This window comes from Hyaena hyaena, unplaced genomic scaffold (assembly GCF_003009895.1).
Source record: "Hyaena hyaena isolate Hyena2069 unplaced genomic scaffold, ASM300989v1 scaffold_50, whole genome shotgun sequence".
NCBI lineage: Eukaryota > Metazoa > Chordata > Mammalia > Carnivora > Hyaenidae > Hyaena > Hyaena hyaena.
The window spans coordinates 4,699,386-4,721,762 of NW_024080682.1; the positions used below are offsets into that span (position 1 = coordinate 4,699,386).

A 22,377-nucleotide genomic window follows, 5' to 3' on the forward strand; every position below is an offset into this window, starting at 1 on the left:
TACAGTCTCCTACTCCATCTTGGCCAAACTACATTTAGCTTTTAAAGTGTTTTCTCTACCAACACCTGAATACTGATTTTCTTAATTTTTCTTACTGCATACCTGAGGCTTAGTTTTTGATAAAATGCAGGGAAAGTTCTGGGCATAAAATATCACAGCAGAGCACTTGTTCTTTACTGTCTTCGTGAATTGGTTAATCTTTAAAAAATTACTTTAACCTGAGGATACCCACTGTGTCCAGTTGATTTCCCTGATTCTAACTGATGGTCCTATGCCTTTTGAAAACTGTTTCAACACACAACTCAACAACAGAATGAAGCCTAAATCTCAATTCCCTTGTCTTGGTTTTCTCTTACAAAATGGAAGTGCTCGCTACTGTGAAACATCCATTCTCTTTACTCTCTTGCCGTAAACCCCTAAACCTTAACTGTTCCCGTATATACTCTACAATGAGCCTCGAAGACCCTTCACAGAACCATCAGGCTTATTCTCTTACCTCCTTTTTCTACACCATTTCCACTATATTCTTTGATACATTTAGAAAGTGTGCTCTAATCAAATGATGGTGTTCTAAAAACATATTAAACATAAGAATGAAACAATTGCAAAGCTTCACTGTGTTAAGCTCCTATCATGCTATTCAATACCTGCTACTTTCATTCGGGGGGTGGGGTGGGCAGGGGAATAAAAACACATCACCTGGAAAAAAATGTTTTATATCTTCTCAAAGAATTGCTTTAAATAAAAAGGACATCTCTTCCTGTTTGTAATGGTCTAAATAAAGACCTCTTTATTTTAACAAAATACTTAAGCAGGATAGACACAACATTTTTAAGATTCTGAAATTAAAGTTTGTTCAAAATAAGCAAAAGTTTAGGGGCGCCTGGGTGCTCAGTCGGTTAGGCGTCCGACTTCAGCTCAGGTCATGATCTCACAGTTCATGAGTTCGAGCCCCACGTCAGGCTCCGTGCTGACAGCTCAGAGCCTGGAGCCTGTTTCAGATTCTGTGTCTCCCTCTCTCTCTGCCCCTCCCCTGCTCACTCTCTGTCTCTCTCTCTCTCAAAAATAATAAACATTAAAAACATTTATTTATTTATTTATTTATCTATTTATTTATTTTTAATTTTTTTTTTAATGTTTTATTTATTTCTAGGAGAGAGAGAGAGAGACAGTATGAGCAGGGGAGGGTCAGAGAGAGAGGGAGTCACAGATTGAAACAGGCTCCAGGCTCTGAGCTGGCAGTCAGCACAGAGCCCGACGCGGGGCTCGAACCCACGAACCGCGAGATCGTGACCTAAGCGAAAGTCAGACGCTTAACCGACTAAGCCACCCAGGCGCCCCTAAAAACATTTTTTTAAATAAAATAAGCAAAAGTTTACTTTTATTTTAATGCACCAAGAAAACAAAAAAAAAAAAACCAATTGTGGAGCAGAAAAGAACTTTGAGATCCCCTTGTTCAATCCACTCAGAAATCAAACTCTTTTTTAAAAGAGGTTAAATAGGGGCGCCTCGGTGGCTTAGTCGGTTAAGCGTCCGACTTTCGCTTAGGTCATGATCTTGCGGTTCGTGGGTTCGAGCCCCGCGTCGGGCTCTGTGCTGACTGCCAGCTCAGAGCCTGGAGCCTGTTTCAGTCTGTGACTCCCTCTCTCTCTCTCTGACCCTCCCCTGCTCACGCTGTCTCTCTCTCTCTCCTAGAAATAAATAAAAACATTTAAAAAATAAATAAATAAATAAATAAAAGAGGTTAAATAAATGCCACACAAACTCCGTAACTTACAAATGACAGGGGATTAGATCCAAGATCTCTTGCTCTTTCTGAATTACCATGTGGTATCTCACATTTAACATTCTGGATGAAAAAGGCACAATATTTGAATTTTGTTAATATTATCTGCTGAAAAGAGCAACCAGTTTGATAAGATTTTACTAAAGGAAATGTTAAACTGGGACTATGACAGCCTACTAATGCCATCCAATTGTGGAAAGCAAAACGTAATTGAGCTTCTGATCAGTTTGTAAGACATTAAAACAGAATTAAACACTTCTGCATGTGTTTATATGTGTGGACATGGACATCGAAGCCTTTTTAAAAAATATTTATTTTTGAGAGAGAGCAAGGGAGAACGTGATGGGGAAGGCACGCTCTGCATGGGGCCCAATGCAAGACTAGATCCCATGACCGTGAGGTCAGAACTTGAGCCGAAATCAAGAGTTGGACGCTTAGCTGACTGAAGCACCCAGGTGCCCCCACACCCAAGCTTACTTATTTATTTACCCACCTACCTTTTTTTTTTTTTTTTTTTGAGAGAAAGAGAGAGAACACATACATGTGAGCAAAGGGAAGGAGACAGAGAGAAGACAGAGAGAGAAAGAATGAGTCTCAAGCAGACTCCACGCTCAGCACAGAGCCCACCACAGGGCTCAATCCCATTCCATGACCCTGGGATCATGACCTGAGCTGATATCAAGGGTCTGACGCTCAGCCGACTAAGCCACCCAGACACCCCCACCCAAGCCTTCTTAAAACACCAAATACAGAAAGGTTTTAACAACCCAACTTCAGCACAACCCTGAATGTAGTATGTGTACTTTGTGTACTATAATGTCCTCTAACATAACAAGGCATTCATACTATTCATGATTTAAAAGACCTTTGGGGTCCCTGATGGCGCAGTCGGTGGCTCATGTGACTTCGGCTCAGGTCATGATCTCGCAGTTCGTGAGTTATAGCACCATGTCAGTCTCTGTGCTGACAGCTCACAGCCCGGAGCCTGCTTCGGATTCTGTGTCTCCCTCTCTCTCTGCCCCTCCCCTGCTCATGCTCTCTCACTCTCTCAAAAATAAACATTAAAAAAAAATTTTTAAGACCTTCCCAGTCCTGATGGCAGATGTCTGAGTGGCACTTTATATCTAAGTTTGCATCTATCCACTATATATGACCTGGAAAAGGAACTTCTAGCTTCCTCATGTATAAAATAGGCCGCAACTGAGCTCACAGGGCTCTCATAAAGAACAGAAGAGAAATAACACACCAAATACTACACAAATGCTAGTGTCTCCCCACTTGCCCTGTCTCAACATAACGCAAATGCTCCAAACACTGACAGATTCTAACGCACAGCAGCAATGTGACCAGATAGAGATGAGACAGTGAGTGAGTTACAGCCCATTAGCTGTCACCCCTTTCCCAAAGAGTTATTCTCATTAATTACACCCTAGAAAGCTTACAAAACGAAAACCTGTATACACAGGACATTAAAAATATATGAAAACAACGCCCAAAAAGTAGATATAAAAAATAAACTGCGAAGAAATACACCAAATTATTAACAATGCGAATGCAGTAAAATCAGAGATGATTTTTCTTCCTACTTTCCTACATCCTCTATGTTTTCCATAAGAAGCCCATAAAGACCAAAAGAATGAAACCTATTTAAACCTCTTTGTGAAACTCAAACTTCTCCAAATCCGCTAGGTAACCTTCCAACAAAGTGCCTGAGGGCAGAGGCGATCATCTGAACTGAGATGCCGTAAGAGCTTGGCTCATCGGCCCCGTATTTACTCTATTTTCTAGCTTCAGTGGCCGCACAGGTCAAACCCCAGCCTCAGTCAAATCACGAATTACCACCTGGCAGGGAGCTCAACGCTCTCGCTCAGATTGCTGCAACCATGAATGTGAACCCTTAAATGCTTAGAATCCACTATACCTTTACAATGGGGCGAAAATTTTTACTTAGTTTTTGTCTTGTGAAACAATCAACTACACTCAGCACAGGGGACTCTCTTGCCGTCAGTGAGTTATAAACACACAAACGTCCAGGATTCATCCTTCTGATCACGTATGCCCCTTTCATGCAGGGACAACACAAACTCAAATGTTTCTCTGAAAATCAAAAGTTAAGAAATAAAACTCTGCCATGGGCAAAAGCTCACAAATCAGAAGAAGTATCTGCTCTAACCCACACCCTTAAAATGAAGACAGTTGGGGCACCTGGGTGGCTCACTAGGTTAAGTGTCTGACTTCAGCTCGGGTTATGACCTCCCTGTTCTCCCTCTCTCTGTCTCCCTGTCTCTCTCTCTCAAAAATAAATAAATATTTTTTAAAAAATCTTAAATGAAGATAGTTACAAAAAGCTAAATAAATAAATCGGTATCAACAGATATCATCAAGCAGCAACGTCTGCAGCGCAAGAGAAGAAAATAACGAGTGTGATCACAGAGATTCTGAACACCGACTCTTCCAGTTGGACATGAAATTAAATGCCTACTTTCAGTACTGAGCTTTACATATATGTAAGATATGTGTGTGTATATCTGTGTCACATACATCATATGATATACACGCTACATGCCATATATGTGTGTACATATAACACAGATATGTGTATAATCTAAAAATCTTCCCCCAACTGCTCTTTTTCCAGGAGCCTCAATATTATTACTAATGATTTTGACAAACACAATTATAGAAACGGATATAATGCGATACAGAACCACCACTGTTATTTATTTTTGCAAGAAATATTCACTGAACACAAAGAATTTGAAAGTTGACAGTCTTAACAGGATAATCATCTACATAAATAACCATCTTTCATTAAAAGTCTAAATAATTAAATGCAAAAACTTGGGGCACCTGGGTGGCTCAGTCGGTTAAGCATCTGACTTCAGCTCAGGTCATGATCTCACAGTTCGTGGGTTCGAGCCCGGTGTCGGGCTCTCTGCTGATAGCTCAGAGCCTGGAGCCTGCTTTAGATTCTTTGTCTCCCTCTCTCTCTGACCCTCCCCTGCCCACACTGCCTCTCTCTCTCTCTCTCTCAGAAATAAAGAAAACATTTAAAAAAAAAAAAGAAAAAAAATGCAAAAACTTAAGTTTATTAACCAGAGTAAATAAATGTGAAAGTTTTAGACTTAGCTTATACTAATTTAATTATCAAATCTATAACATAATAGTTAAAGTTACTATGAGAAAAACAGCTAATATGTAGAAAAATAATATATCCAACATACATTCCTAAGTAGTAATTATATTCTTGGCAACTTTGTAAGACTTATTAAGTTTCCAGCGTTTTGCAAACATATATCAGACATACATACACTAATATCCCTTAAGAATTTCTTTGATTCTGAGTTTAAATTAAGGTTCATATATACCATATGATTTATTATATATTATTACATATGCATTTATAAAATAAAAAAAACAGTAGTCAAAATTCCCTGCTTCAAAAACCTGAAATTATATGCTTTAGTATAGTAGTGCAGTACAATCCTAAAAATTCAAAACCCTTGTGGTTTTTCTAAATCAGTATCAGTGAGAGTGTTTTTGAAAGATGTCCTATGCCTATTCCCCAAAGAGGTATCTGAACTTAAACAAAGATTATTTAATAATCCTAGAATAGTTTTTTGTATTTTGTGGGTTTGGGTTTTTATTTCTGTTTTTGTTTTTAGAATACTTAGTTTAAAACCAAACCAAACCAAACTGAATTACCAGATCACCACAGGATGAATTAACTTCTAGCTCCATCTGCTGGACTCACAAAATATTCCAAAATCCAACATAATACTATGAAGCAAATGATCTATCACTTTTCATCACAGAGACCAAAAACTTCATGAATTTAAAACAGAAAATTAATCAGAGTTCAGCCATATTAAATAATTAAAAATGACAAATCTAAGTGAAAATCAATATTTCAGTGGAACTGAGGATCTAATCCAATTGTCAAAAAGTTACATAACATAAAAATTCTACCAAGAAAAGCAAAAACCTTAGAGAAAGACTACAAGTTTGCTTTTGAATAGTAAGTACTGTGTGAAGTTCAGAATTAGAACAGCTTCTATTAGAAGAAAAACAAAAAATAAACAACTTTAGCAATGAGTTGTGAAACTTTTTATCTTAAGTTTTCTCTTGTAACAAAAAAGCAATACATGCCCATGACATAAATACTACACAAAGCAAGCACTGAAACCATTTCATAGCCCATGATGAACGCTACCACCCAGAGAAAAACACTTCTCCAGCATCTTTCTCTACCCACAAAAGCTCTTCTACATCAGAATCCATGAATAGCAACAAACGCACTCTACTGTTCAGACCTACTGAAATTTAATTTAGCAAATCTCTCACTTTGAACACTTAGATTCCTTTTTTTTTTTAATGTTTGCTTTTGTTTACTTTTATTAAAAAGCAAGCCCATGCGTTCATGCAACTGGGGGAGGGAGAGAGGGAATCCCAAGCAGGCTCTGCGCTGATGGTTTATAGACCACATGGGGCTCAGTCTCACCAACCAGGATATCATGATCTGAGCCAAATCGAGTCACATGCTTAACTGATGGAGCCACCCAGGCACCCCTGTTTTTTAGTATTATAAACATCTCTATTAATATCCAGTAACTAAACTGATGCATATTATGATAAATGACCATTAAGACTAATTAACTGGAAACTATTAGTAACATTTAACTAATAATGGTATATTAAACTTTATTAAGGACTTTTTCAGTTAATATCTATACATAAGTAGATGTAATACTTATCTTTTTAAAGCTTAATTGCTTATAATATGAAAGTCTGATTTTTTTAACCTTCTATGCAACTTGAAAATACATAAATTAAGATGGATTTTGTATTGTTCTTCATGATGTCCACAACAGCGTATTGCCTATTCCTGTTGAAAAATAAAAACAAAACACACATACCTTGCAAAGACTAGTCAATTTCATTGTGGTTATCATTTAACAGACTATCAACTGGGCGATCCTGTTATAAACATGTGTCTCTGTCTCCTCAGTATGGTGAGTATTGGCAGCTTAGCAAATACCAGCCCCCACTGGGGGAGCACCTCAAACCCCAAGGCTCATTTCCTGACTTTATTTAAGGCTACAACTTAATTCCATCATTCTCCTACCTTCCAAAGATTGAGTCCTGTTTCGTTTTTAATTTTAAACTCACGTTACATAAAATTACCACTTTAAAGTGAAGAATTTAATGCATTTAGTGTGTTCACGACATTGTGCTGCCACCACCCCCACCTCATTCCAGAACATGTCCACTGGCCCAGAAGGAAAACCCAGGAAGCCTTCGTACCGCCCTACAATAACCACAGCTGCCGGTGCGTCGTGACCACACTAAGTGAGCCACGCGACACACCTCACAGCATCCGGGTGACAAGTGACAGAGATCATGGGCGAAAACTGTCAGTGACCAGAGGATTGCCATCCTGCCTATTTCCAGCTCCGCTATCATTTTTGCAGATCATATATTTCAAGCTATTTTAATCATCTTCTCATTATAGACAGCGAGACGTCTTGCCACATGATAGAGATTTAGAACTAAGGTTAATATTTTATTTATGTCTGTTACTAAACTGGGGCCAGAAGAGTGAAGCGGCATTCCAAGGAATGTTATATGTTAACATGTAACATCTCAAATCCATGTGCTCACAATCCAGTGTATTTAATTCAAACTAAATATAGTTACACATACTAAAGCATTATCAAAACATATTAGCCTCTAATCCATGTGATTTACACATTAAAGGCAAAAATGATCAAAACCACCCATACTGCCAATTTTATAGGATAAGCCACTAAATTTCTTTTCAAATTAAGCTCTTTTTTACCAAGGTATTCCTAATGAAACAATAAATAACTTTTATTCACTCTGCAATGACTACTGAACATTTTCAGTACGAAAGCCCTGGACCAGGCGATCCAAATTCACTAAAGGCTTAACAAAAAGAAAGGCCAGTAACAAGGAAATCTCATAAGTGTTCCACGCTGGTAAACGCCTTACAGACAGGCCACTATGGGCGGCAGAACTGCCCCGGGGTCGAGGAGATCGTCAGACTTCTCAAGGACTGCCAACCACTGACCCCAAATGTCACTGTCAGAGCGTACTGTCAGAGGAGGGCTTCTGGGTCAGCTGGCCAACGGGCGGCTAGCTGGAGTCTCACGTGCCTCACGGGGGCCTCCAAACCTGGTCGACAGTCACATCCCCGGTTCCGGAATGCACAAGGACCGATACCCCTAACAGCTAACGGAATCCCTACACTGGCTCCCTGACCTGTGTAGTACGGGCTGTCTGTTATGGGGGGAAGGCCAAGCAGAAGCCCCCAGAACTGCCTCTAACAAGGAAAATCCCTGAAGGAAATGCAGAGATTACTGTCACCATTAGGGATTTGTCCCCAAGGCAGACGGGCCCCAGGACAAGGACAGCGGACTACCGTAAGCTTACCCAGGCGACGCTCCCGCCGCAGCCGCTGCCCCAGCTGTGGTTTCGCGGCCCGAGTGAATCGGCACGTACCCTCGTACCTGGGACGTGACTCCTGGCGTGACAAACACCTTTGTCCCCATCTGCGTCCACACGGCCCCCGAAGTGTCTTACCTTCAGCTGCAAGGCCAGCAGAGCCTAGATTGTCTTACCGCAGGGCTGCACCACCTCTCCAGCCCCACATCACAATCGACTCCGCACGGATCTTGATCGCCTTTCCCTTCCACCAAATGTCCCACTGGTCCATTCTAGTGATGACAATCTGCTGACTGGATCCAGGGAGCAAGAGTAGCAACGGCTCTCTTAGACTTACTGGTGAGACATGTTCATGTCAGAGGGTGTAAGATAAACCAGAGAATAACTCAGGGCCCTTCTATGTCAGTGAAATTTCTAGGGGCCCAGTGCGTGAGGCATTTGGCGGTATCTGTCCTCAGGTGAAGACTTAGCTGCTGACCCTGGATCCTCCTCCAACCAGAAGGGGCCCAAGGCTCACAGGCTTCCTTGGACTTTGAAGGTAACACAGCCCTCATTTTGGTGTGTTACTCCCACCCTTTTACCAAGCGACGCCCAGAGCTGTCGGCTGACAGTGGGGTCCGGAATCAAAGAAGGTTCCGCAACAAGTACAGGCCGCTGTGCCAGCTCCACTACTTAGGCCACTTGATCTGCAAATGCAATGGCTCCTGATGCATCCATGGCAGGCCCGTAGGCCTCCGGAGTCCAGCCCCGCCAGCCAGCACACACAACAGACCTTGGCCCGTTACCGGCCCCGGGCAGAGACTGAACACTTGATCATGGGCCTCCACGCCAGCCGTGTGACCTGACTGTCCGTCGTGAACAAGGCGCTACCTAAGCCAGCATTGGACCCGCAGCAGCAGCACTGCATCAGCAACAGGAAATGGCATACACATGAGGCTGATGTGCCCTGCCTCTATATCCAATATGGTGGTTGGCTCCCAGGTCCAGGAATCAACGGGGAGACAGGGGGTGGGGTACTCACTATCATCCCTAGTGCCCGCTAGGGAAACTTTTGCCTCCCGTTCCTATAACCTTAGGCACCGGTGCTGCTAGCCTAGGGGTCCGAGCTCCGAACGGAGGGATGTTTCCGCCAGGAGACACAACACTGGCTCCGCTGAACTGGAGTTCAGCCTGCGGCCCAGCACTTGGGTCCTCATGCCGAGTCTACCCGCAAGGAAGGGCGCTCCTGCGCTGGCTGGGCTAACTGGTCCTGATCACCTAGGGGAGGCTGGACACTCCACAGCGGAGGCGAGATGAGCGGCTAGAACCCAGCAAGTGCCTGAGGGCATCTCGGGATTACTATAATTTGCCCCCATTAATGCCTTTTTAGAAGCCAAGAAGCAAGCGTGTCTAAGGTTGACAAATATTCTAGCCCAGGACGATCTACCAGACTCATAATAAGCACTCCGTGAATGTCATCAACAAGGTTAGAGAAAGCTATGAATTTAGAAGAGAAAGACGCATTTAAAGATTTCTGAAATTCACTACGTTCCGCAAAGGATACAGACCTACCAAAGAATTAGCAGAAACAAAGCCAGAGGTCATAAAACCCTCAAGAAGAGTTCCAGGGCGGACATCCCAGGCCCCCCATTCCTAAGAGGACATTCAGAAGCAGTGACATCACATAGAAGGTGTTTCCTCAGTTCCCCAACTTTCAGCGGATGAGGTTTCACTGGAGTTTGAGCTTATTGTTTAGTATACACTTTATCTATTCATTCAACATATGGTTATTAGGCAACCCCTGTGTGGGAATCCTTGTTCTAAGCCCTGATTTATAAACAAAATAAAATACCCAAGCTTGCACACCTCACATTACAACGAGAACCAATATAAGTATATTTACTTCCAGGCTTAAGGCCTCCAAACACCTAGCCTGTCGCGTGTTAGCAGATCCCACTTCCAGTCCATAAGCACGATAAGAGAAATGACCCTTATTTAGAGTATGTGAAGGTCATTAACTACAACATGAAGTTTCTATTTAGTAAAACTAGAAACAAGACCCACCTCACCTGTTGTACTGGTTAGCCCATCTTGAGGCCAGCTGTACTTCTTTCTGGTAAAAACACCTGGAGCCCAGCCTGCAAGACGTAGGCACCATATAGTCCCTACAGCTTCCCAGAAAGCCAGGGCCATGGGGACCATGCCAAACAGTCTTCCTCAAACATTTCAGACATGCATGCAAAAACCATTTTCTAAATTATATTCTATCCACCTATTTACTAATAACAAATAACATGTCATCTAAAACACTCACCAAAAATTCATAGCCATTGATTTCCAGGCTGACTCCTGCCTTTATAACAATCAGTAGATGACTTATTATTCTCTGTATCAATTCCAGTTTGCCTGTCTGAGTTTTTTCACTTGCTAAGCAACAAAAACAGAGTAACTTCTTTTTATTCCATTAACAGTTACTCCTAACTTTACTGAATTCATTTGGTCTTCTGAGCATCATTTCTCCATCTGTTTCCACTTTCAGGGAAGACAAGAGACCACAAAGGCCAGATTCAAATATGTGATTAAACTAAAATTCTTCGTGTCAGAAAACAGCTTACGTAGTATTAAAGGATAAATGGGAGGAAATGTTTGCAATTAACCTCTCATAGACAACCAATTACTTAAAAAAAAAAAAACACTACAAGCAAGGTGCCTAGATGTCCCAGTCAGTTAAGTGTCTGACTCATGATTTTGGATCAGATCATGATCTAATGGTTTGTGGGTTCAAGCCCTGTGTCAGGCTCTATGCTAACAGCAAGGAACCTGCTTGGGATTCTCCCCATCTGCCTCTCCCCGGTTGGTGCTCGCTCTTTCTCTCTCAAAATAAGTAAATTAAGGGGCTCCTGGGTGGCTCAGTCAGTTAAGTGTCCGACTTCAGCTCAGGTCACAATCTCACAGGTCACAGTTCGAGCCCCGCATCGGGTTCTGTGCTGACAGCTAGGAGCCTGGAGCCTGCTTCGGATTCTGTGTCTCCCTCTCTCTCTAACTCCTCCATTGCTGTGCTCTCTCTCACTCTCAAAAATGAATAAACATTAAAAAATTTTTAATAAATAAACATTAGAAAACACTGCAAGCATAAAAAGGAATGAAATCTTACCATCTGCAACAACACAGATGGGTCTAGAGGGTATAATGCTAAGTGCAATAAGTTAGTCAGAGAAAGACAAATACCATAGGATTTAAATTCGTGTGGAATTTAAGAAACAAAACAAATGAGCAAAGGAACGAGAGAGAGAGAGACAAACCAGGAAACAGACTGTTGACTACAGAAAACAAACTGATGGCCACCAGAGGGGAGGTGGGTATGACAGTGGGTGAAACAGGTGACGGGACTAAGGAGGGCACCTGTCGGGATGAGCACAGGTGACGTTCGGAAGTGCTCAGTCACTATACTGCACACCTGAAACTGACAGTACGCTGTATGTTAACTAATTGGAATATAAATAAAAACTAAAAAAAAAAAAAAAAAGAGGGAAAAAATGCTGTAAAAATGGGCAAAGGAAACACAGATAGTAATTTACTAAAAAATAACTGAACAACCTACGACCTCTGAGTATCCTTGTAAATGTCCCCTCGCTAGTAACTAAATCACCGTATGGTTAAGAGAGGAAACGCGTCCCGCACGAGTGGCCGGCGGTGAGGACCCCCCGCAGCAGGTGAGGGTGCTCTCTGAGAAGAGGACCCCAGCCCTCCCACCCGGGAAAGCGCTACCACCGGTGGGCGTCAAACAGCTTTTCGGACGGGGAAACATCCTCTGGAAGCCTCTTTGAGTGTGCTACCCGGAAAGTGAACTGCAGAAGTTTATCCTACGGGCAAACGTTTATTTGTAAAGATGGACACTACAGTTTTAATTAGAAAATTGGAAACAATCCATGATTAAAACAGCTCCAGGCAATACTGTCAACAGCACAGAAAAGTAGTTAACGGCATGGGGACCCCCCTCATGTGTGGATGGGGGGGAGTGCAAGTTAACCGGGAGTCCGTGAGGGCTCTGCACTTGGTGATGTGTGCCCAGGAACAGTCCACACTCGAGGCCACGGGCCACGGAATGCACAACCGTAACGTGCTGGTAGGTTTGGGAGTAACAATTTTTTTTACCGAGTATTCTGTTTTCCAAATATTCTGCAGCAAATGTAGCCATTTCTTTCAACACAACGGGTAAGAGAAAAGGCGGTTGTATAAACTCCAAGTGAATTAAATAGTTAAGCATAAACAAAATCATTTCTGGAAAATGGTAGCAGGGGAGGCAGTATTTGTCATATCTCAGGAGGGAAAGGATCTTCTAAACAAAACAATTAGAGAAACCAAAGGAAGACAAAAGACTGGACAATATAAAAATGTTAATAATCCTGTCAATCTAAAAAGCAAATAAAATTAAAAAGTAAAATAACCAGAACATATTTACAAAAATCTAATGAAAAGCGGATGTGTTTGGGGCGCCTGGGCGGCTCAGTCGGTTGAGCCTCTGGCCCTTGATTTCAGCTCAGGTCATGATCTCACAGTTCGTGGGATTGAGCCCCACATCGGGCTCTGCACTAACAGCACATAACCAGTTTGGGATTTTCTCTCCCTCTCTCTCTGCCCCTCCCCAACTTGTGCAACTCCCCTACACCCAAATAAATAAATAAAACATTTAAAAAGCTGATGTGTTTCACACAAATCACAGTATGAAAGAAAGGGGGAAGGGCAATGAAACATATAAAAAAAGACCTATGTATTAGATCTTTTAACATATTTTATACATTAAAATTAAAATGTCTTACCTAACTAAAAATTTCTAGAAAGGAAGAGTCAAGATTGGAATGCACATATATTTGGCCTCCAAGCAATATACTATAATGCCCATAGTAAGTCCTTTTATATTTTTTAAAGTTTATTTTTAAGAGAGAGAGAGAGCAAGGGAGGGTCAGAGAGAGGAGACACAGAATCCGAAGCAGGCTCCAGGCTCTGAGCTGTCAGCACGGAGCTGGACACGGGGCTCAAATTCACAAGCCCTGACATCATGACCTGAGCCAAAGTCGGACATTTAACCGACTGAGCCACCCTGGTGCCCCAGTAGGTCATTTTTTAAACACATTAATTTTAAAGTCTATACTGACAAAAAAGTTTTCCCCCTTTCTGCTATCTATTTTTAAATGACAAAAGTTACTAACAGGAAATTAAACAAAGTAGAAAACTATGGTTAGTATTTTTAGGTCTCAAAAGGATGCTGAGTTCTTTTCACACATGCAGATAAACCAGTATTCTCTTGCTAAATGGGGGCACCTGGGCGGCTCAGTCAGTTAAGCATCCAACTCTTGATTTGGGCTCAGGTCATGATCCCAGGATCATGGATCAAGCTCCATGATGGGCTCTGTGCTGAGCATGGAGGCTGCTTGGGATTCATTCTCTCTCTCTCTCTCTCCCTCTTCCCCTCTCCCTAACTCACTCTCTCTAAAACAAATAAAATAAAAAAATTAAATTTTAAAAGTTTTCAATAAATTTTAAATGAGTATCAAAATCATTGTAAGTATAAACATTGCTTCTTGATTAGGTAAAACAGAAAAAGCCTTTCACAACTAAGAATAGGGAAAGTAAGTAAAATCTGGTTTTGTGATTTTATGAAGGACTCATGGTCTATTGGAAGAAGATGCAAATTATGAAGCAAATTCAGAAAAGGCAAATCTAAAAACACAGGGCAGGAAAAAAACGAAACCATTCGCTGTGACTATAACAAGCAATATATACTGACCGTGGATCAGGGAGCCATTTAGCCACTGGATGTAGTAGTTGTGAGGAAAGGAGAGCAGGATCTCGTTGCTGACTATGGAGAAGGGCAGGAGCAGCACGGCCCCAGCTGACACGGCCAGCGTGAAGGTGCTCAGACACAGCCTGGGAGAGAAGAGACTGCCGTCACCAGCAACCGGAAAAGGCACAGAATGTGGTACAAACTCAAAAAGGGTAAGAACTCTTGCATCTTTTAATCTGAAAGAGTTACATAGGAATTTCACTAAGCATGCAGTTGGGAGACCAACGATACCCATAAGGTAGTGGAAGTTCAGTTAGACACACTCTAAGACGCGAAGCTCATGAACTTGGACGTGGGCCCTGAAAGATTCACACACTGAAGACCGAGAGTACGTCATACATTTTACAAAGAATACACCATAGTCTCGGGGCACCTGGGTGGCTTAGTCGGTTAAGCGTCCGACTTTCGCTCAGGTCATGATCTCGCGGTGCGTGGGTTCGAGCCCCGCGTCGGGCTCTGTGCTGACTGCCAGCTCAGAGCCTGGAGCCTGTTTCAGTCTGTGACTCCCTCTCTCTCTGACCCTCCCCTGCTCAAGCTGTCTCTCTCTCTCTCCTAGAAATAAATAAAAAAAAAAAAAAAAAAAAAGAATACACCATAGTCTCTTCCCTCTTTTAAATTTAAATATTTATTTCACAATGGCATTTAATTAACAACTTGGGCAAATAGAATGTAAGAGCAGTGCAAATGCCGACTCAGGTGAAAAAACGACTTATGAGGGCAATATGAAAAACAAATCAGTTCAAAATGGTTAATTCAAGAGGAAAAAACTTACAAAGCCATTGGTCAGCTACCTCTTAAAATGAGTAAAGGCAAAATAAACGATACTAGTAAATAGAAGGGAACTATTAAACAATATCCTTCTATTCAAGATATTTAAAACACTATTTTGTCATTTTTAAAAATAAGATATTGTAAATATGCTCCAATACAGAGCATGAAATAAATTTTTAAAAACCTGAAAAGGCATGGACAATGAAAAACATGCTTCTCCCACACCACCCCCCCAAAAAAACACATATACACACAGAGGAAAATAGAGGTACCAAAAAAAAAAAAACAAACAACAAACCCCTAGCATAATATATGACAATCCTGTAGGACAGCAGGGTTCTAAGGGGCTTTCACTTCCTCAGATATTCATGCCTGAAATGATTAAAATGTGTTATCTAATTTTTTTAAGATTTTTTAAGACCAAAATGGCAAAAGAAAACTTCACCAACATCAGAGTTGGAGCCTTAATTTACTATCCATCCCCTTAAAGTCAATTTAGTAAATTTAGGAAAATGTGAAAATAAACGTACAAAGGTAAAAGAAAAAATATCATGCTAAACGTTCAAAACACACACGTACCAGAGTAACGCTGAGGCCAGTGCCACCTTGTGGCCACCGACAGAAGCGTTTTCCTACTTAACGGGCACAAGGGCCGTGAGAGCTCCGTGCGGTAAACGGCTGGTAATGTAGACATGCAGACCCTGTGACACACCACAGCCACAGCACAGACACACCAGGCACCGAAGAAGCCTCACAAGCCGTTTGGCTGAGCGGGCATGTTTCCTGGGAAAAGCACTGGAAAAATCTCCATCCAGTCCACTGCCAACTCTGGCAACGGCCAGCCAGAGACCGGAAGTGTGCGACTTTGCTTCTGTCCTCGAAAGTCAAGTGACGAAGTTGTCCTGAGCGCCAGCGCTTCTTCCCTCCAATGCTACAAGTCAGGTCACACGCAGGCCTGGCCCGGTCCCCGTGCCAGGCCCTGCACAGCCATTCCAGTGTGCTCCACGACACAGTCCCTCACACAGCGGGCGGAACCTGGCCTTCTCGCACCCCCAGAGACAATGTAGTTCATGGCTCCACGCCCCTGGGCACAGTCAGCTCTGCCCCTCGGGTCCCCTTATGTCACGTGCCCCATGGAGCACCCTCAGCACCACCCCGCTCATTTCTCTCAGCTCACATGACGCGCACCACGTACCCAGCAGGAAGAAACCATAGGACCTGTCATCTGACAAAAAAGTAAGCTTATGAATGCAAATAGGTACAGCTTTTGAAGTCACGGGCAATCCAGAAAATGCTGAACATATGGTCCCCATGACAATGCCGGCTCTCAACAAAACGCTGCCCAATCTCCTGCATCCCGGGCCCTGGGGCTGGGCTCTAGGCATCCGGGCGAGCCGCTGCCGCCTGTCGCAGTGCCTGTGAGCAGCCAGGACGGGAGCCGATGCGCCCAGAAAAGGCTGGTGCGGTGCACGCCAACGCTGGCAAGGGGGCCCTACTGGGTCAAAAAAAGGGCAGGAGTGGTCACAGCCCACAGGCCTGCAGATGTGGCCCTCAGATTCAAGGGCAGCTTTGGAAACGTCGCCTTCCAAAATGGAGCGGATTCTGAGGACAGAACGGACGGGACTTCCTGGGAGGAGAGGGCCGAGAGCAGGGGCTCAAGGCTGAGTCTGGGTGTTCAGTCTGAGAAGAGCAAGGGTGGAGCTGGGGCAAGGGGCAGGGGGCGGAAGCAGCAGCTGGACGCCCCCACCTTCACGTCCACGAGCCAGGAGCGTGACAGCAGCCACGCTCCGTGCTTCTGTCTACAGGCTGCCAGGCGGCCTAGAACTGCCCGCCCCACTGTGGCCACGCTCTGCCTGATGCAGGACGCCGTCTGCCGGGCGCTCCGCTCTAACGTCACCCTCTTCCCTTTTCATCAGTGTTTTCTGGGAAGCTAAGTTTGAAAGTAGGAAAAATATCCTGTTCCTTGTCAAACAATGTATTCCCTTGCCGATTCCTATCAGTATGAAGCGCAGACTGTTGTTTTATCCTGTGTAGGGTGCACTACGGTCAGTATCTTGATGCTCAGACTGTCCCTGGCTGGTGTGAAGGCCCTTGACGCCTTCTAGGTCTTGTCGACGTGGCTCTCCTCTTGGAGCAGTTGCTTGCATTCTGGCAGCTACCGCGGGTACAAAAGGAGCCTGAACTCCCCTCCCCCAGCCCTGCAGTCAGCTTCGCCTCCAGGGAGCCCCGGGTCCTCTTAGCGGAAGACCGTACTTAGAAGTGATGAGGTGGTGGGGCGCCTGGGTGGCTTAGTCGGTTAAGCGTTCGACTTTCGCTTAGGTCATGATCTCGCGGTTCGTGGGTTCGAGCCTCGCGTCGGGTTCTGTGCTGACTGCCAGCTCAGAGCCTGGAGCCTGTTTCAGAGTCTGTGTCTCCCTCTCTCTCTGACCCTCCCCTGCTCACGCTGTCTCTCTCTCTCTGTCTCCTAGAAATTAAAAAAAAAAAAAATTTTATAAAAAAAAAAAAAAAAAAGAAGTGATGAGGTGGGTGCGGTGCTGGGCTCCCTGTGAACAGGCAGAGGCAGCATGCGTGTCCGTGCGTGTACACACTCACGCGTACCCACCGTCACATCTGGATCTGGCTCTGTAACTCTACACTGAAACCCATGAGTCCACACGGATACTTCCAACTGCAATGCAGCAACTCTGTTCATTTCCGTTCCCTTGCCCCGAACCGCGAAGGGCTTCCATTACCCTTACCGGGCCAAGCCCTGTAGGCGACCTGACACGCACCCATGCAGAGGCGCCTCTGGACGGTCCTGCCTCCCTCGGGGACGCCCTCCTCGACCCACCTGGGCTCCGCCAGGCTGCACGGGTGCCTTCTCCACCCTGCGAGGGCTCGGCCCCCGTGACAGAGCGCCGCCGGACACACGTGGGTGCTCCACCTCATCCCTCACGAGGACACCCTGTGCCAGGATCTCTGTCTGCAGGGGGACCTCCCTGAGAACCCACCAGGTCACCCCCCAGCCCCGGCCTAGCCCCTGCATGGAGGCCTTTCTCTCACCTGCACCGGCTCCTGCGTCACCAATTAGGCATTCTATTTTTACATCAATTACTTTCATCCAAATCAAATCAAATAACTAGCAGACAGCAGCTCTCAGAAAATGTAACTTTTGGCTTCAATGTTACTCTAGGGGCCTGAGTAGATACTCAGAGGGGGAGCAGAGGAGAAAGCAAGGGTGTAAAGGGAGGTGAGGAAGCCCGGGGAACAGGCTTCCGCGCTGATGGGAGAGCGGAGGCCGCTGTGGAGACCCTGCGTCAAGTGGCCCCGGGCCCGCCGGCCACATGCCAGAACTCGTCTGAGCTCTTGCCGGGTTCCTTTTAGCAGCGGAGGACTCGGTCTTCCCGCCAAGCAGGCCTTGCCTTCCATCTCCTCTTTGTCAGTGGCGGACGCAAGGCAAAGCGAGACGGTGGAGAGAAGGGAGGCAGCCCCGAGTCCCGCGGACCGTGCCCCAAGCTCCGACTGTGTCACAGAAGCGTGCCACCTGCACAGGGCACAGCAGTGTTCAGCGGTGCTCTCCTTCCCACAGAGGCAGCAAGCCTTTGTTTCTCAATCTCTTCTGGACGCAAGTCAATCTTGAGCTCAGAATTTTAGCCTGGATCTGCATTCCCTGTCCATTGTCACTCATTCCGTCACAGGAGGAGGGAAGAGAAGGCAGTGGAAGCCAAGGTCACGGAGAGGAGGGGGTCGGGATGGAGACTGGCTCCGATGGTCTGTCCAGACTTTACTGTGGGCACACAGCCAGCTGCCTGCAGGAAGGGCACGTCCGCTCTGGCCACAGGGCCCAGAACGCGCTGGAAGAGCCGAGGGCCACAGCAGAGCTGGTGAGAGCACGGAGAGAGCCCCACGCTGTGGAGCCTCCTCACATGAAGACGAGGCACGGCCACGGGGAGAATTATCGACCCACAAATGTGCGGATGCAGATTTACCACCAGAGCTGAGGCACAGACGACACGGAGGGGAGAGCGGGTCGCATCTAGCAGCTCCCTCGCCTGGGAGCTGTCCTGCCTTCACTCCGTCTGCGATTCGCTGAAGCTTTCGCAGGGAAGGGAAGGGAATTACTCTGTTTTTACAGGAGCCGTAATTTAGACAGAGAAAAATAATGAATCGCTTAGAATCTTCACAAATGTCATGATGTTAGGAATAAAACAAAGACCCCTAATCCTGTCGATTTAAATCAAGTTATGGGCCTAAGTTTTAAACCCACAAGCAAGAATCCCCAGTATAAAGCTACAGATGTCTTCCCTAGGGCATTTAAGATCATTAAATTACCAAGTCTAGTAACACAGGGTCCATTAATCGTCACTGCTCAGTTATGAATCAAATCAGCCCTAGTCAAGTCACGTATTAGTTGAAAGCATTTTTTATTGAAGCGAAATTCACAGAACATAAAATTAACCATTTGAAAGTTACAATTTAGTAGGATTTAGTGTATTCACTGTGTTGTACAAACACACCTCTTTCCAGCCCCACATCTTCATCACCCCTAACAACACTCTGTATTCATTGAGCAATTTCTCTCCATTCTGCCCCCCAACCTGTAACCATAAACGTGGCACTGATGGGCCTGCCTCTCCTGGCTACTCCCCACGCACAGGTTCACACATCATGTGGCCTGTTCTCCTGGCTACTCCCCACACACGGGTTCACACGCTATGTGGCCCGCTGTGTCCGGCATCCCTCACTTAGCAGATGTTGTCAAGGTCCCAGTCCTATATGTGCAGTGTGTGTCAGTACTTCATTCCTTTTTATGGCTGCGTACTATTCCAGCATACGTGAGAGCACTTGCGTACGTTATGTATGTATATGTGGTCTCTGGCCCCCTCCCCGACTCACCTCCTCCCCCCCCAACAAAAGATAAATCATCTGATATGAATCGTGAAAAAACAAATCCAAATAACTGGCCTGTGATCTTTAAAAGTACCAAGGTCAGGGAAGTCAAGGACATACTGAAGAAGTGAGGACATGACAACTACGTGCAGTGTGGGTGCTAAACGGGGTCCTTGGGCCACACCCAGTGGGGCCTCAGTGCTACTGTAGCCATCTCATTATTTTGATGCCTGTATACTAGATACAGAGGAGAACGTAACATTTATAGGAACTTAATACAAAAGTATCCGGGGAGGGGCGCCTGGGTGGCTTAGTCGGTTGGGCTTCCGACTTTCACTTAGGTCATGATCTCGCGGTTCATGGGTTCGAGCCCCGCGTCGGGCTCTGTGCTGACTGCCGGCTCGGAGCCTGGAGCCTGTTTCGGAGTCTGTGACTCCTTCTCTCTCTGACTCTCTCCTGCTCGCGCTGTCTCTCTCTCTCTCTCTCTCCTAGAGATAAAAAAAAAAAAAAAAAAAAAAAAAGTATCCGGGGAAANAAAAAAAAAAAAAAAAAAAAAAAAAAAGTATCCGGGGAAATGAACCAGGCCAGTAACTTCTCAAACAGTTTGGGGTGGGGCGAGGCTTTTTTTAATCATATTTCTAACTTTTCTATAAACTCAAAACTACGCCCAAAATTTTTCAAGTATCGATAAAAAAGAATTAAAATAAGAGATACTCTCCTATGTAGCTGGAGCTGTGTGATTTCAAATTTTAATCAAGCAAAAGCTGATAGAAAGAAACTCACTGCTTTCCATCCAGTTTGATGCCTCAGAAAGATGAAAGGGTGCACCAAGCACACGCGAGCAGCATACAGATGCAGGAAGAGAGTCGCACGGAACCTCAAGACCATCTGAGGCCGTCGCCCCGCTCACAACGGATAAATGTACAACCAGAACAGGTACCTGCTCCCTATTCCAACATGGTCAATATTCTCAGCAGACCACACAGCAAGAGTCTTCTCTTATGACCCAGCAATTGTGCCAACCATAAGCCCGTTTCCTGGTTAAAACCTCTGAAGGTAAGGGGCACCTGGGTGGCTCAGTCGGTTAAGCATCCGACTTCAGCTCAGGTCATGATCTCGCAGTCCGTGTGATCGAGCTCCATGTCAAGCTCTGTGCTGACAGCTCGAAGCCTGGAGCCTGCTTCGGATTCTGTGTCTCCCTCTCTCTCTGCCCCTCCCCTACTCACGTTGTCTCTCTCAAAAATAAATAAACATTAAAAAATAAAAAAAAACTCTGAAGGTAAAATGCGGGTTCTTCAAGCAAGGAGATTTTAACAAGAGGCGATCCTCAATTACCCATGTACAGCTGATTCTTGAACAACATGGAATAGAAATGCAGGAGTCCACTTAGAAGTGATATTTTATAAGTATGGCACAGTACTGCAAAGGTCTTTTCCTTATGATTTTCTTAGTAACATTCTCTTTCTCTAGCTTACTTGTTAGAATAGAGTAGATAACTCACATAACCCACAAAACACTAAGACTTCCAGTCAACAGCTGGCTACTAGTAAGTTTTAGGTCAGGCAGAAACTATACACAGATTTCCAACTGCCCAGGGCCAGCATCTCTAACCCCACAGTGTTCAAGAGCCAAATGTGTGTTTGTTTATATGTGCCTCCTAGGATAGCATTAATATCGATAAAAAGTACTGTAATACTTTGGTGAATTTTTTCCATATTTATGCCCAAAAATAAGAATTACATTTGAAAAACTTATGATTTCAGAATTAGAAACAGAACAAGTGAATTTTAAAATACATACGAAATCCTGTTGACTACGGCGTCTTCATCTTCTTGCTCATCTGTAAAAATGTGTAAGATATTAATTTTTTATCAATAAAATGTTTCATTAATTTATTACAAAACATAAACAAAAAGAGAAACTTAAAAGAAGCGATTAATGAACAGAAATGATTTGCAAATAGCACTGTTTTTATTTTAGCCCAGATCCAAATTCAAATCTCATTAAATCACCTAGGATAGAATTTAGTTAGAGAAGAGTGTTTCGATTAACCAAAATCCTGATTAACAAAAATACTATATGTAAATTAAAATTTTCCAAATATTTAGTGTTCAAGAGAATAAAAGTTCGTAGGACATTAGGCCCACTATCAAGTTTACTGTCATATAATGTAAGTGAAATTGTAATTGCTAATGAATGAAATGTTTTAGTTGATAATATCTGACAAAAATTACTATAAAATTAGAATTCAGAATTTGAGAACATGTACTGTTCTCTCATTTGAGTCTGTCATCACTAGTGGTAATAATGAAAGTTCTCTTGGACGATTCTAACCCACTCAGATACCGCTGCCCGAATGCTTCATAATTATCTTTCAAGTTACAGACAGAAAGGTAGCAAGTTCTGTGTCTTCTCCAAGTAGCAGATGTCCTCTGCTCCAGAGCTCGCTCACCTCCCTCTCCTTCTCTCTCATGGCTGTCAGCCCTCTTTGTCACCCCACGTAAACTCACCAGCTAAAGACAGTACGATCCAATTACAGGAATACCGGATAAGGCCACTGCCCTCCTTCCCCTCCACACCTAACGGGGCGTCCCCAAGGCTCTCTGTGGAGGCCTCTGCAGTCATTGAGTGTCCAGCTGCTTTAGTGTCAAGGGTGCATTTG

General features: G+C 44.2%; 1 protein-coding gene across 8 annotated transcripts in view; it reads right to left on the reverse strand.

Annotated features, from left to right (window-relative positions):
* The window catches only part of LMBR1 (limb development membrane protein 1), a 148,292-nt gene that overhangs the window by 95,273 nt on the left and 30,642 nt on the right, over positions 1-22,377 (reverse strand). For 5 of the 8 annotated variants that reach the window (XR_005528210.1, XR_005528209.1, XM_039230687.1 and 2 more), the window contains 2 exons: positions 21,516-21,555; positions 14,019-14,158 (listed from right to left, as the gene is read on the reverse strand). Coding sequence is in view for 3 of the 8 variants with exons in the window: in XM_039230687.1 (XP_039086618.1) it covers positions 14,019-14,158; positions 21,516-21,555 (180 nt within the window). In the remaining 5 variants the exon portion in view is untranslated. Of the gene's footprint in view, positions 1-14,018; positions 14,159-21,515; positions 21,556-22,377 lie in introns of those variants that run through there. The other 3 variants (XM_039230686.1, XM_039230684.1, XM_039230685.1) reach the window with 3 other exon arrangements.